Source organism: Pongo pygmaeus, chromosome 19 (genome assembly GCF_028885625.2).
Source record: "Pongo pygmaeus isolate AG05252 chromosome 19, NHGRI_mPonPyg2-v2.0_pri, whole genome shotgun sequence".
Lineage (NCBI taxonomy): Eukaryota > Metazoa > Chordata > Mammalia > Primates > Hominidae > Pongo > Pongo pygmaeus.
Genome location: NC_072392.2, coordinates 78,900,694 through 78,917,309, shown reverse-complemented (window position 1 = coordinate 78,917,309; position 16,616 = coordinate 78,900,694). Strand labels below are relative to the sequence as shown.

The 16,616-nt window shown below is 38.8% G+C and overlaps 1 protein-coding gene across 20 annotated transcripts in view; it reads right to left on the bottom strand.

Annotated features, from left to right (window-relative positions):
* KANSL1 (KAT8 regulatory NSL complex subunit 1) overlaps nucleotides 1–16,616 on the bottom strand; it is a 197,017-nt gene that overhangs the window by 33,613 nt on the left and 146,788 nt on the right. For all 20 annotated transcript variants that reach the window (XM_054458820.2, XM_054458836.2, XM_063656802.1 and 17 more), the window contains 2 exons: nucleotides 7,994–8,112; nucleotides 6,985–7,180 (listed from right to left, as the gene is read on the bottom strand). In XM_054458820.2, the coding sequence (XP_054314795.1) occupies nucleotides 6,985–7,180; nucleotides 7,994–8,112 (315 nt within the window). The remainder of the gene's footprint in view (nucleotides 1–6,984; nucleotides 7,181–7,993; nucleotides 8,113–16,616) is intronic.

The following is a 16,616-nucleotide window of genomic DNA, read 5'->3' as shown; positions in this document are numbered from 1 at the left end:
TTCTCAGCTGGAACTAAGAGAGAGAAACAGACTGTTATCTTTTTGAGACAGAGTCTAGCTCTGCTGCCCAGACTGGAGTCCAGTAGCTTGATCTTGACTCACTGCAACCTCTGCCTCCCAGATTCAAACCATTCTCCTGCCTCAGCCACCTGTGTAGCTGCCACCACAGCTGGCTAATTTTTTATTTTTTTAAGATGAAGAGATTGCACCACTGCACTCCAGCCTGGCAACAGAGTGAGACTCCATCTTGGGGGAGGGGAGGGGGACAAAAAACAAACAACAACAAAAAATCAGCCTGTGCAACACAGTGAGACCTCCATCTCAATAAAATAATAAAATAGAGATAAAATACTTGATACATGAAGAAATTCCCATGTTCTCTTAATTAATACTGCAATGCTATCAATTCTCTTTGAAGGAACTCCCAAGAAATACTCAATTTAATACTTATGAAGGAATTAATACCAAAGTAAAACTCTATTCACCATTTTCTGTTAATCATAGCATATTCGTCCAAAACACTAAAAAAATTCTTTTGGCTCATGGACAGGTTATAATCATTTGCTTTTGCTTTGCATTTGATATTCGTTATCTAACTCATCCATTGTTAACATTTGGAAAGATTTTCATAGGTTTGGCAACTCTATCACAATCAAGCATATCCCACAACTGGCTCTTGAAGATCCATCAGAGTGAAGAAACAAAACGTGTAAGCTTCTACTTTATCTCAGTCTTTCAAAATTTATTTTGTATGTGTTTTATAATGTATATATAAAACACCCTTATAACAGTTTAGAGGTAACTGTTCCAAGCACAGAGTGATTTCTGAGTATTCTTTTAATAGCTTTATGTCCTAAGGTACAATTTTCTACATGGCACGCTTGCTCCCTTCCAAATGTCTAACTAGTATCAAAAAGTTGGTTGGGCCTCCAAGGTCTATTGCACTCTGTCAAGGAAGAACGTATCAAATTATTAACTTTTAATACTGACTCATATTCTAGTTCATTAGTCCTCAATCATGGTGTCATGAAACTGGATTTAAATAGGTGGAATCAAAACTAGGAGGCCTAGAATTATATATTAACACCTTTATTTACCCTGATGTCTACAGGAAACCTGGTCATAGCCATAAGAGAATGCCCTGTACAAACATGCCACTCTTCAAGTGTGATACAATGGGAAGAAGAGGAGGACTACTCGGAATTCTATGGAAGCCAGCTTTAAAATTTAGCCCAGAGCAATCCCCCCTATGATAACACAGACTACAAAATTCTAAAATGATGCCAGAACATTGCCAATTTGTTAGGAAATTGCTACTTTTTAAAAAATTGAAAAGAAATGCTATTAAGGGCAATAAAAATTTCAAGGGTATGTTAGTAATAAATGTAGCCATTACCTATTCTACTGGTTATTAGTACAAAAAAACCCAGCCTTTTCAACCATTCATTTCCAAACACTGATGGTTTCCACTGCCAGACTATACACAAGTTTCTAATGGTCCACAGTAAATTGAGAATGAGAACAATGCAGTAAATTATTAATAAAACTACATTCCTTTCTTTTTAAAAAAAAATACTATTTGTCTTATGGTTTAATTATAAACACAATTTTACTTAAAAAATAAAAAGCAACCTTATTTGAAAATTGGCTGGTACCAATTTTATTATAATAACTTTATTGATCTGAAATCTTGGTACGTTTAGGTTAAGTTATAAACACCTACTTCACTTAGGCACTGGGCCAGGAAAAGAACATAATGGCATATAAGAACTTTCCACTGGAGTGCTTCTTCATTCACTTAGATAATTACTAACATCCACCATACTAGACCCCTAAAGTGATGAAACACACAATAAATAGCAATACAGGCTATTCAGTAATTACAACTAGTAATTCCGTCATTTTATAATAAAATTATGATTTAGGAAGTACTCCATGTTCTCCATGAGCCTTACTCTGATATTCAGTTACCACACCCTAGTGGTTATTCCTTAGATTACATTTAAAATATTCCACATTCAGAGTTGTAGAGGCCTTAAGACTATTATCTCCTCCAGGATTACTACTGTTAGTCTGTCTTTCCACCTCCAGTCTCTTGTGACAATCCATCCCAAACATAATAGTAAAAGACTGGCCGGGCGTGGTGGCTCACGCCTGTAATCCCAGCACTTTGGGAGGCCGAGGCGGACAGATCAGCTGAAGTCAGGAGTTCGAGACCAGCCTGGCCAACCTCATCTCTACTAAAAATACAAATATTAGCCAGGCGTCATCGTGGGTGCCTGTAATCCCAGCTACTCAGGAGGCTGAGGCAGGAAAATTGCTCGAACCCGGGAGGCGGAGGCTGCAGTGAGCTGAGATTGTGCCATTGCACTCCAGCCTGGGTGACAGAGTGAGACTCCGACTCAAAAAAAAAAAAAAGAAAAAAGTTACAGATTTACCTCCCCCAAAATAGCTTACAACACTTCTCTGCTCAAAACATTAAAACTTATAGACTGAAACCCAAATCATCGGTTTGGGCATTCAAGGCTTCCTATTTATTTACTGATAGATCTCATTTCTGTTTATTCCCAACAAGTTTAACTTACTGAACTCCTTGTTTTAGTCATTGATTTTAAGAAGTACAAGTGATATAACAACAGCCTTTTTTTTCTTTAGACGGACTCTCGCTCTGTCGCCAGGCTGGAGTGCTATGGCGAGATCTCAGCTCACTGCAACCTCTGACTTCTTGGTTCAAGCGATTCTCCTGCCTCAGCCTCTCGAGTAGCTGGGATTACAGGCACGTGCCACCACGCCCAGCTAATTTTTGTATTTTTAGTACAGATGGGGTTTCATCATGTTGGCCAGGGTGGTCTTGATCTCCTGACCTCGTGATCTGCCCACCTTGGCCTCCCAAAGTGCTGGGATTACAGGCAAGAGCCACCGTGCCTGGCCAGCCTTTTTAAGGACAAAAGAGTTACTGCACTAAATGTGCATCTCCATTTTAAGATATATTCCAGCCATAATTCAACTAAGCTGACAGCCCTTTAAAAACACAGTAATTGGGCTGGCTGCGGTGGCTCACGCCTGTAATCCCAGCACTTTGGGAGGCCAAGGCGGGTGAATCACCTGAGGTCAGGAGTTTGAGACCAGCCTGGCCAACATGGTGAAACCCTGTGTCTCTAAAAATACAACAATTAGCCAAGTGCGGTGGTGCATGACTGTCTGTAATCTCAGCTACTTAGGAGGCTGAGGCAGGAGAATTGATTGAACCTGGAAGGCGGAGGTTGCAGTGAGCCGAGATCGCGCCACTGCACTCCAGCCTGAGCAACACAGGGAGACTCCGTCAAAAAAACACCAAAACCCACAGTAATTGGGCCGGGTACAGTGGCTCATGCCTGTAATCTCAGCACTTTGGGAGGCTGAAGCGGGCGGATCACTTGAGGTCAGTAGTTCGAGACCAGTCTGGCCAACATGGTGAAACCTCATCTCTACTAAAAATACAAAAAATAGCTGGGCGTGGTGGCATATGCCTGTACTACTCGGGAGAATGAGGCAGGAGAATCGCTTGAACCCGGGAAGAGGAGGTTGCAGTGAGCCAAGATTGCGCCATTGCACTCCAGCCTGAGCAATAGAGCAAGACTCCCTCTCAAAGAAAAAACAAAACAAAAAAAACCTCAATGAGTTCCCTCACGTATGTTTTATTTGGTTCTGGAATGCAGTAGAGATCATTTAAGATGTAGGTAAGGAAAAAATATTAATCACTTGCTTTGTGTGTTCTGTACTCTGTACTCACAATAAATGTGAACTCACTGTCATGTAACATTAGAACATAATTTACCTGTTAACTTCTTTGCTGTCATTAGAAAGTAAGCTCCATGAAGGTAAGGGCTTTGTTTTCCTTACCAATGCAACCTGGCTGCCCTGAATAATACTGTGGGCATTCAAAAATGCTGTTGAATAAATCTGCCTGGAAAACTGAGCAATTCAAGATTACAGAAGACAAGATGCTTGCTCATCAGCAAATACCACTGAGGTCATGTCATGAGCGAGGAGCCATGTGAGACACAGAAAACAACCTAGACAGAAGGAATGGGGTGTGTCTCCAACTCTGGAAGAACTCCAGCTTTCTGCTAGATCTAGTACATGGTATATTTCCCAAAGTCAACTAATTTCTCTGTCTTATTTTTCATGCAGCTTTTGTGTCAGGATGATTCTGTTTTAGAAACTGGCATTGGAACAAAAGGATATTCAGTTTTATGCCTATCTCTTGCCTAAGCTACCTTTTATAATTTTATATGTATATTCAAAACTACATTCGTTCATAGGCATGGATCAGAAGAAGGTTGGCTACTTCACATATTAAAAAACAAAATGCAGGAGGCCACCACATACTTCAGAAAATTTTTATACGACTCCCAGATGTCACGCCATAGTGGCTGGTAAACTGCCAAAACAGAGGAAGGGTGCTTTATTTTCATGAGGTGGTGCTTTTTAATGTAAAAGCATTCTGTGTTAAATTCATCAAGGAATTGACAAAAAGCTACTTTCCTACACTTGACAGTAACATACTGTTTTCTGACATTTCTGTTATCAACTCCTCTGAAAATCTTTTAGAGATATACGACTATTAGTAAAAAAAAAAAAAAAAAAAAAAAAAACTGAGAGACTGAAATGTCAATATGAAAATCCTGCCAAATACCTTATTGTTTTCTATTTCTGCTATTTTGATATTTCAGGTAGAGTCCGAGGAATAGACAGGAAGAAATGGTATCGCCTGACAGTCAATTCTAACAATTCTTTTCTTTAAAGAGAACATGGCAAACTTACACAGTACAACTGCATACTAGAATAAAACAAGGAAAGTACTGAAAATTCACCATGCAAATACTAATTGTTCCAGCAATTCTCTCATCTCCCTTATTTGTCATTAGCAAATATGTTGCTAGTGGCTCTCTTAAGAAAAATTCCCATTCTCTGCTCTCTTTCACAGCAACATTCTTTGAAAGTGTTATCTACAATGGTTCCCTCAATTCCTTCTGTGGCCTTCTCTCCTGAAACCACTCCAACCATGCTTTCATTCACCTTTCTCCCTCTACCAAAACTGCTCACCAATGTCTGCAACAACCCCACCCCACTAAATTCAATGGTCTCAATTCTCAGCCTTCATCTTACTGATCCTGTCGTTAACAACTGACACAGACAATCCCTCCTCCTCCTCCTTCTCCAAAACACTTTCTCCCCTTGCCTTTCACATACCACACTCTCTTGGTTTTTCTTCTACTTTATTGGTCACTCCCTTCCCAATCCTTTCCTCATCTTTCACAGGAATGAGGAGGAATACCTAAGCTCTGGAATACATCAAAGGGCTAATCCATATACTTCTTCTCTATCTGAGCTCTCCAGCACTCTCTATTCCCTCCTCTATTGCATTTCTCTCTCCAGGATTATTATTATTTTTTTTTTTTAAACACAGAGTCTCACTCTGTTGCCCAGGCTGGAGTGCAGTGGCACAACCATGGCTCACTGCAGCGTTGACCTGGTGGATTCAAATGATCCTCCCACCTCAGCCTCCTGAGCAGATGGACTACAGACGCTCGCCACCACAGCAGGCTTTTTTTTTTTTTTTTAAGACATGGGGTCTCACTATGTTGCCCAGACTGGTCTCAAACTCCTGAACTCAAGTGATCCTCCTTCCTCAGCCTCCCAAAGTACCAGGATTACAGGTATAAGCCACTGTGCCTAGCCTCTCTCCAAGATTTAATGCTATAGGACACACTGCAGAGTTCATTTATTATTTTCTTTCTCTAACAACTAGAATATTTCATAGGGTAAGCACTTTTGTCTGTTTTGTTTAGTGCTGTATACTCAGTGACTAGACAGATTCAGCTTGTTGCAGGAAGCCAATAAATATTTGTTGAAAGAATGAATGAACAACAACAAAAGTGGTAACAGTAACAGCCACTTTGTACTAGGAATTTATCAACCAGACATCCCAATAAGCATGTTACACATATTTCATTTAATCCTCAAACAACCCTATGAGATCTCTGAGGCTTTGGAGAGGAGTGGAAGTCAGGGTGGTTAACATGCACCAAATTACCAAACTACTAAGTGGTAGTACCATGATTCAAACCCAAGTTTACCATCTTCAAAGATAATGCTCTTAATTCCTGCATAGTACCAATTTTACTGGAATATTATTATTTCATTAGTTTTGGAATAAAGGCAACTGCTATTTGAAGAGTCAGCAATCTAAAATTCCCTACAGTTTGTGAATTAATCTCCATTTCCTTTGTGAAGACAAACTTTTTTTTAGTAATATCAATTTAAAAACTTTAGTGAAGATTACTTTTTTTCTCAGGCAGGGTCTCAATCTGTCACCCAAGCTTAAGTACAGTGGCACAAATACAGCTCAAAGCAGCCTCCACCTTATGGGTTCAACCAATCCTGCCTCAGCCTCCTGAGTAGCTGGAACTACAGGTGTGCACCATCATGCTTAATTTTTAAATACTTTGTAGAGATGAAGGTCTCACTATATTTTCCAGGCTGGTATTCAATTCCTAGGCTCAAGCAATCCTCCCACCTTGGCCTCCCAAAGTGTTGGGGTTAGAGGCATGAGCCACTGCACATGGCCAAGATTCTTTTTTAGGGCAAAGGATTCTATACTGCCATTTTCAGTGATAACAGTGAAGGTGAGAGGGCACACTATTCTCCATCAAAGTGTTAATGGCAGTACTTAAATCTCTCCCATTTCTATTAAAAAGCTCAAGACAGTGGTTTTCAAAACTAGCTGCAGAGTCACCTAGGAGCTTTGTGTTTTCTGAAAAAAAGATTCCAACACCCAACTCCACAGCAAACAGGGCCCAGGAACCTAGTATTTTATAAAGCTCCCCAGAAGACCTTGGTGGTTTGCCAAGTTTAGAAAACACCAAAGTGGCAAGAGACTAACTCTATCTGAGCATCTGGCTCACTGCTTGACAATGACCAACTCTCATCTGTACCGACCTTCTTGGAAAGAGGAACGATGCTGTTGGGTCGAACAAGCCTCCGTTTCTTACAGCTCAGTACAGGACGTGTCCGGGCTGCCACACAGGTGCCATCAGATGACGAAGAGACGAGATTCAGTCGTTGCTTCTTATGTAATTGTTCCTCAGCATCAGAGCTGTCACCTGGAATGTGGTCTGCCAAGACAGGCTGAAGACTATACAAGGGGAAGGAAGAGTATTCTCAGAACATACAAAGAAACAAAATAAATAAACAACAAGAAAACACAAAGAAACAAAGCCTCTTATACTGGTTCAACCTCTATTTGCTAATGTTCAGACACGAAGCATTCTAGAGCAGAAGCAGGTCTCCTCTTGATGTCTGCTAATCTACCTGTGTGTGCTTATGTGTAAGGTTCTTGGTGCACATTAACTACATCACGTCTGAAAGATAAAAAAGTCAGTAAATAAACTCAAATTCTAGTGATTGAGTTCTCCTCTACATCAAACACATGAGTAAATAAAGTCTAGAGAACTACAATTGGTTAGAAAATGACGAATTTTGCAAATGTTAATGAGCTTCCTTAGAATCAGTTCTATGAAACTTGAATTTTAAGGGTGTTGTACACATCATTCACTTGTACAGGATCTCCCTGAATCTTTTGTTCTCTCCCTTGAATCTTCATAAATACAGATTTACAAACATAGCCCTTGGAGATCTAATCTGTCCTAGAGCAGAGGTTAATATAAACACTTCTGAGAAATTCCTGCAAGATTAAAACAATAATAATTCATAGTAACTGTAGTGTCTTTTATTTTACTCCATGCCCACTCCATTTTAGTAGGTAAAAGGAAAATACACAATTAATTAAAATGCACTGCTTCATTATACAGTGAAGATTAAAAATGTTACTAAGTGATAAGGCTTCCGCTTCTTTAAACCAGGGTCAGTCCTGGCTAAAGAGAACTAAGAGCTCCAAAACACCTTTACAAGTCTACTAAGTGTAGGAAGTAGAAGAGCTACAACTTACGTGTTAATAACTCCATTGACAGGTCTGAGTGCTCCACATGATTTGGTAGACAGTGACTCTGAAATATGACCAATAATAGGGGCACCATGGTTTTCCAATGGCTGAGAAACAGACTCAATCTGAGTAAGAAAAAGGAAAAAAAAAATTAACATGTACCCAACAGCACCCCTGCCTGAAAAGCACCACCACTTCATTTGTACAAAGCACCTAAAACTTCTGATGATCAATTTGAAAAACAAAACTTGAATGACTGAGGAAAAAGAAAATAAGAGAATCAGTGGTCAGGTATGGTGGCTCGCAACTATAACTGCAGCACTTTGGGAGGCCAAGGCAGGAGAATCACTTGAGACCAGGAGTTTTGAGACCACCCTGGGCAACACAGCGAGACCTCATCTCTAATTAACGAGAGAGAGAGAGAGAGAGAGAGAGACGTTGACAGAGAGAAGGAGAATATGACATTAGCTTTTGCTTTGGGGGAAAGAGGGATGAGGAATCCAAATGTACAGACTAAAAGTAAGTACCTATTGACAGGAAAATGACCTGAACAATTCTATGGAACAGAAGCTTAGCAGAACAATTACACAGTAACATAAGCTTTCAACTAATGATCAAGAAGGATATACTAACATCAGTATCAAGATGACTAAGAGGAAATTTAAATGTAGTTAGTATCTGCTTAACTCTAACACGGTATGCTAGAAGCTTCTTTTCTAAAAACTATGCTTTGCTTAAAAATATACACACAGACCGGGGATGGTGGCTCATGACTGTAACCCCAGTATTTTGGGAGGCAAAGGTAGGAGGATCTCTTGAGCCCAGGAGTTCAAGACCAGCCTGGGCAACATGACAAAACCCCATCTCTACAAAAAAAATACAAAATTAGCCGGGCATGGTGGTGCATGCATGTAGTCCCAGCAACTCAGGAGGCTGAAGTGGGAAGAGGATCACCTGAGCCGGGAAGCAGAGGCTGCAGTGAGCCATGATCATGCCACTGCACTCCAGCCTGGGTGACAGAGTGAGACCCTGTCTCAATGAATAAATAAATAAATAAATAAACACACACACACACACACACACATTTTTCCCTGACAGAAAACAAAGTTAATATAAATCTCAATGAATCTAATTATCTGATGCTATCAGGTACTATTGTCTTTAGAGTATTCAAATCAAATATGTTTAGAATATAAAATGAAATAACAGATGAGAAAGAATATTAAAAGTCTGATTTGCAGTATTCAAAACAAATTATATATTTACTAGGCTCAAAAGGGATAGGAACAGTATGAATGCCAGTCATATGGCACTTCTGAGGCATAGGCAATAAAGCAACAGATGCAGCCATCCCTCAGTTCTAGCAATTGTTGAAATATCCCAGAAAGGCTATGGGTCTTTGACTCCTTCCTTTATTTTTTTGAGATAAAGTCTCGCTCTCCCGCCCAAGCTGGAGTGCAGTGGCATGACAGCAGCTCACCGTAGCCTCCACCTCCCTGGTTCAAGTGATTCTCCTGCTTTGGCCTCCTGAGTAGCTGGGATTACAGGCACACACTACCATGCCCATGTAATTTTTATATTTTTAGTAGAGACGGGGTTTCACCATGTTTGCCAGGCTGGTCTTGAACTTCTGACCTCAACTGATCTGCCCTCCTCGGCCTCCCAAAATGCTGGGATTATAGGCGTGTGAGCCACCACACCTAACCTGTCTCCTTACACTTGAACTGACTCTGGGGCACGCTGAAGTTCTCTTTCCTATAAAAGCTTTCAAGGTAAATATTCCTATAAATGCTTCCTACAAATGCTTTCAGGGTAAATATTTTGAGGCTGAAATTCTACTTTTCAATACTGATTTTTTTTTTGTCTTTATACCACCAAGAAGAAAACACCAAAGGACTGAACCTGAAAGTAGTCCTAGACAAGCATCAAAAAAGAACAGATTGAGGCTGGGTGTGGGGGCTCATGCCTGTAATCCCAGCACTTTGGGAGGCTGAAGCAGGCAGATCACCTGAGGTCAGGAGTTCGACACCAACCTGGCCAACATGGTAAAATCCCATTTCTACTAAAAATACAAAATTAGCTGGGCATGGTGGCGCCTGTCTGTAATCCCAGCTCCTCCAGGAGGCTGAGGCACGAGAATCCCTTGAACCCAGGAAGTGGAGGTTGCAGTGAGCCAAATCACGCCACTGCACTGCAGCCTGGGAGACAGAGAGAGAGACTGTCTCCAAAACAAAACAAAACAAACAAAAAAAACAGATTGGGAAGATAATCTAAAAGTTTTAATACAAATTATCCTAAAATACAGATCAAACTATATACACAGACAAGTCACGTAAGTATGCTACAATGAGTGAACACTGAGAAAAGGCTGTCTTTTTTGTTGGATAACCTGTACATCTACTAAGATATCACAAACATCTTGAACAATGGTCAATGCTATCAAAAATTACAGTAAATCTGGCATAGACACATTGCCTTAAGCTCTATGCAGATTTCCCTTGGAAAGCAACACAGTATTAAGTAGCAAGAGCTATAAGGATATTCCTATCTTCTGACAAAATATTCTAACCAATTTTTAAAAATCTACCCTAAAGGAGTAACTCAACAAACACACCCCCAAAAATCTTATTCACAAAGGTGGTCACTGCAATGATATCTATCAATAATCTAAATGTTATAAGCATTATAACTATAGTTATCAGTTGTGGTACACCAAATCAAAATACAAAAAAGAACCATAAAGGATATTTTCTCCTCTTATGCAAGAAGAGATTTCAAGAGAAAAAAATAATAGTTTAATACAGTTGTAGTGACTAAAAATATACATACACAGATAACAAGACAAAGAGTGTTACAGTTGTAAAACTATTCTGAAATTTCTTTACATTTTAGGTAATAGTTTTATATTAAAAAGAAACCCCCATAAAACCAAATACCCTCCTGAATGCTAGTAAGGATTTACTACACAGGGGAAACCTCAAAAAGGCTAAATAAATATGGTATGACAAAGAACAAGAAAAATCAAAAGAATTTAAGATTTAGGTTGGTATTAACTAACAGATGTATAACTTCAGGCATGTTATAGGTTTTCTAGATTTCAGAAGTTCTGGTTTAGATTAAAAAGTTTCCTTTCAATAGAAAAATGCTGTTTAAAAATGCCGTTTGTTTTTATTTCGGCATTAAATTATGGCAGTGATTTGATTTATATATCCACATGTTCTAGAAGGCACTACGTTTAAGTAATGGGCTGAATGACTCCATTTGATTAAGTTTTTCTGGTAGGGATTATGAGATTTAACTGCAAGGACACTTGTCAAGATAAAATGTTGCCATTCTCTAACAAAGTCTCATTTCAAAACATTTATCTTTCTTATAGAAAGTCTAAAGAAAAATATGTAAAGTAAAATCACCAGTAATGTCACCATCCATATAGCTAACTACTACTGCTATAACAGCCTGTCTTGTTTCTCATGTCTGCAGGTGTATATATAAATGCTATTCAGCTTTAACATGAATATTATTGATTTTCTTATAGAAACCTGAATCTTCCTGGAGTAATTCAGCCCCCAAATCAAAATTGAAGTCAACAGGCAACACATTATTAACATGGAAATGTTGTCAAGAACATAGAAGTATACAGAGATCAAGAGCATAAACATCAGAAAGGGACTGTGGCTGGCCTGCATTCCCAGCCACACAAAAGGAAGCACTGGATACTCAGGAAGGATCTACTTAAGATCTTGGGAAATTCTGTAATCAAGCTAGTATCCAAAAGCAGGCATTTGGACATGTCCTGCAACCCGTCATCAATGCAAAGAGCTTAAAATATTAATCCCAATCATAGTGTTCCATTTGGAAAAAGAAAAACATAACACACAAACACATGTAATTTCACCTAGCTCCTTAAACGCAGGCACTCTCCCTTGAGAAAAAATGAACACTTCCTATCCTGCAGTCTAAAAGGCTGCAAATGCAGAGGACAGAGAACATTAACAAACACTTCAGAAATATTAAATCCGCATACTAATTTCAGCTTCATTACTACTACTGCAGTGGTTTACATCATTAGTGTTTTTAGAAAACTAAAGCATGACTGAGATATCTGCTATCCAATAGGCAACTGCAAAAAGGATGAAAGGACTTAAGACTCTCCTACCTAGAAAATAGGGATTATCACTGAAGCTTCCATTTGAATTTTATTTGATGTTCAGATGAACTCAGGGTTTATGCATCCCACAGCCAGAAAGAAAAGAGTAGAAAAGCTAAAGTAGTAGACAGAGTGCCTCTGTAATCCCCTCCTCTCCAAAGCAGGGCCCTAGGGGATTATCTTTTGGAGTAATCTTACAGTTAAAGGTAGCAAGGAGGGTTGCTGAATTGTTTTTCCTCCTGATTGAAAGGGCCAGGTGTACAGCATAAAATTACTAACACAGCAATGAGATTCAAATTTGTTATTCACATAAAGCAGGCATCTGATTCATTACTCCACTCTCTGGGCCAGATCAAGTAAGCGTGACAAACAGGCCTTGAATGAAAAGCTAAGACTAAATAGTTTTTATGGGGGTGGTTTTTTCTAGGGTCTAAGAACCAACGTCTACTAGATTTGTTTTACCAAAAAGTAGAGAGGGTTAAGGGGTAAAAAGAGAGAGCCACACACTTAAAAGCACACAATAAAATTAAACTCTACCTGCAAATATGTATTTTTACTTTAATCAATTAATGCCATGTGACACCTGCTTGCAATGTCATTTTTTAAATGTATCACATTCGTCTGGCTAGAAAAGTCAACAGTTCAGTTTTGGTTAGTTATTCCCTTTCTGACAAACATTAAAATGGAAAGAAAATGCTAACTGGGTGACAGGAATTTAACTTTTATTCCTGGCTTAAAGTAGTTTTTGATTTTGCATGATTGATTTCATGTCTCAAGCCCACCCCACCACCATTTCAATGATACTGAGCATAGTTTCGCTTAAATTCACCAAGATATCGCTGGCCTATAAACAGTATACTAGCCATTTCCATTAGCTAGCACCATGGCCATAAAATTATACTAAACAAGGAGTGAAATGTTCTGAAAATTCCATTTTCACCAAGTTATTGCCTAGGCTTTAATTTCTGCCTATGTGGGGCTATGTGCCTCACTTTCCTGCTTCTGCAGGTTGAAGATAAAAGAAAATCTATACAATTACATGAGAACAATTTTGAACTCATTTTTTTAAAGTTTTGATTAGCATAATGCTGTTCCTAATCCAATGGTTCCTAAACCTAAGATTTATGTTTACCAACACTTGAAAATAACTATCTAGGATTTAAAGAAATATAGCAAATGCAAAAAGGCATCTTAAATTCTTATTGTTCAACTTATTTATCCATAGCCCAATTTATTATAAAAGACCTAACTTGTCAGTGTTTTCTAACACTGTGGGTCTAATATTTCTCGGCCAATATCTATCCCTTTACCTTCTATCCCAAAACTCTTGTCAGGCCAATGAACCACTCACTGTCCCTAGTGACTGCAAAACTTCAAAGAAAGGAAGAGTATTCCTACTTAAACCAATGGAATTAAGATGTATCTTGGACTGTGTAAAAAGAAACAGCAATAGCTTACATTTTTAGCATGCCTTTCTTCTGAGAAAGCATTAGCTCTTCACTTAATAGTACACTTGTTTTTCTCATCACTTCTGTGAAGTAGGATGAGTAAGGAAAGGGTAAAGGAGCAGGATCATTTTACAAACAGAAACTAACACACAAATAAAGTGTTACTTGTTAATTGCCACAGAAGCAATGCTTTTGGCTAAACAAAACCCTCCTTAACATCAAATCTAGTATTTTAAAAAATATTTATCCAAGAAGGAGATTTTAAAAAATATATACATGTGTCTGCTCATCGGTGCAAAAAAATACAGGAAAGATAATCCAAAACGCACTGAAATTGCTAACCCACAGGAAGTTGAGTGAGAAAAGGATATAATGTATAGAGAATGTATAGCTTTTTAGAACCACAGTAATGTTTCCCATACAAAAATAAAAATTAACAATGCGGGGTGGGGAAAACAGGGAAGGCTAGAATTGAATATTGTAGTAACAAATGAACCTAACCGTATTACAAAACAACATAACCATACTGAAAGATTTGGTGGAAGGAAATAACTAACCTACGTAACTTCAGAAAACTGTTTATTTTGACTGCCTAACAGTTAACATACTGTACAAAAATATTGTACTCTAGTTAGTAAATGTGTTTTTCACAGGGGTACTAGATGACAACTGTGAGACTATATGGGTACTAGGATTAAAAGAGCATCAATAAGGAAGGGGGAGGCTGCTGTGTTGAACTGGTATGAACTTACGGTTTTATATATATATATACACAGGTTAAGTAGATACAGAAATATAGATGTGTGTGTATGCATGTGTGAGCATAGATACATTTGTTTCCTTGCTTTGCCTTTTGAGACATCCTAGAAGCAGTGACACAAAGTCACAATGAGCACAACTAGTACTCAGATTTTAGTTTCTAATAAAAGGAACCTGAGCTGAAGTAGGCAAAATACAAGAGGAACCTGGAACATCTAGTAGTAGAAAGTATTTCAAAATATAAGTGGTACATGCTAAAAGGACACAGGAGCCAATCTGAAAGAGCGCCCAATACCCAAAGTTGAGATAACTGGAGCAACTGTATAACAGTAACAGGTTATAATCTATTAAATAAAATAAATATCCATGGGTCCATCCTGATATTCACAACAGAGTGAATGAATGAATGAGTAAATAAATGAGGGGGGAAGACATCTCTTCCTAACAGAATTCCATTTAATACAGGTAGGAGGTAGAACAACCACCCTTTAGTAAACAACACAGCAATAATTGCTGTAGGAAAAAGTCATCAGTGAACAATAAAATTATGGGTAAAAATATAATGAGCAACAGAATATTTACATAGTGTCTCCCTATAAGACAGTCATTTATTCCAGCCGGGGCAAAATGGCAAAATCTTGTCACTACAAAAAACATAAAAATTTGCCAGGCATGGTGGCACATGCCTGTAATCCCAGCTACTTGGGAGGCCGAGAGATGGGAGGATAGCTGAGCCAGGGAGGTGAAGGCTGGAGTGGTGACTGCGACAATGCACTCCAGCCTGGGTGACAGAGTGAGACCCTATCTCTAAATAAATAAATAAATCTCTCTATTGTCATTTATTACAAAGGGAAAAATGCTAATTTTACAGAGGAGAAACCTGTCAGGCACCACCTTAACCAAGGGAACAAACCTATCATCACTATTAGAAAGACAAGTCAACATCATGAACCCCCTGTGGTGTAGAGAAGGGTACAGTATCTTCTGTGGCATTCCTGTAAAACAATGCGTAACTTCTTTAATAATGAGAAAACACCAATTTGTGGAACGCTATACAAAATAACTGACCAGATATCTTGTATCCAAGTAATGAAAGACAAAAACTGAGAACGCTCACATATTGAAGGACATTTAGAGACGCAAAAACTAAAAGCAATGATAGATTCTGGACAACAGAAAGGACATTAATAAGAAAACTAATAATACAGAAATTCAAATAAAGTATGTCTATTACTTTGTATAAGTTCAATGTTAATTTCGTGGTTCTGATAATTAACGATTATTGTGACAAGATGTGTTAAGATTAGGGAAAGCTCGGTGAAAATTATACGGAGACTCTGTACTACTATTTCAACACACACACACACACACACACACACACTCTCTCTCTTTCTTTCTGACACAATCTCGCTCTGTTGACCAGGCTGGAATGCAGTGGCACAATCTTGGCTCATTGCAACCTCCGCCTCCTGGGTTCAAGTGATTCTTGTGCCTCAGCCTCCCGAGTAGCTGGGATTACAGGCGCACACCACCACACCTGGCTAATTTTGGTATTTTTAGTAGAGACGGGGTTTCACCATGTTGGCCAGGCTGGTCTCAAACTTCTGTCCTCAGGTGATCTGCCCACCTCTGGCTCCCAAAGTGCTGGGATTTTAGGTCACCGTGCCCAGCCTAAAATCACATTTTAAAGGAATGAAGAAAAAATGTATCTAGCATAAATAAAACAAACTTCATTCATACATAAATCTGTACAGTCTACAGGTTCCTATCAGTTACAGTACTCACTTAAGATAAATATAGAATCCATTCTGAATTGGCCGAAATATCCAACACTCCATCACAGAAAAGTATTTGCAGTTCCCCGATAATGCCAGGTTCTTTCAAGCCTATGCTGCATTACACGTTACTCCCTACACCATCCTTCAGCAAGTCCATAAGACTCAGAAAAAAGTACATCCTTCCCTAAGAAGCTGCCTTTACTGACTCCCTCCAGCACTCCCATTATATGCTTGTTGGAAGAACAAGAAGCACTCAAGAAAAGATAGATACCTGGTTCTACTTAAGAGTCTTTCAGACACAAAGTGCAGTCTGGAACAATAACAATTAGCTTTTACTAACTTTCATTATCTATCGAATATTGTTAAGAGCAAATTATAAATTTTAAATTAACTTTGTAAGAAGGCTGGAAATCAGGTAGTGGGAGGGGAGTGTGACTCCTTCAATTTAGTTCTTGTTTTTAAAAATTGTTTTGGCTATTGGCCAGGTGCAGTGGCTC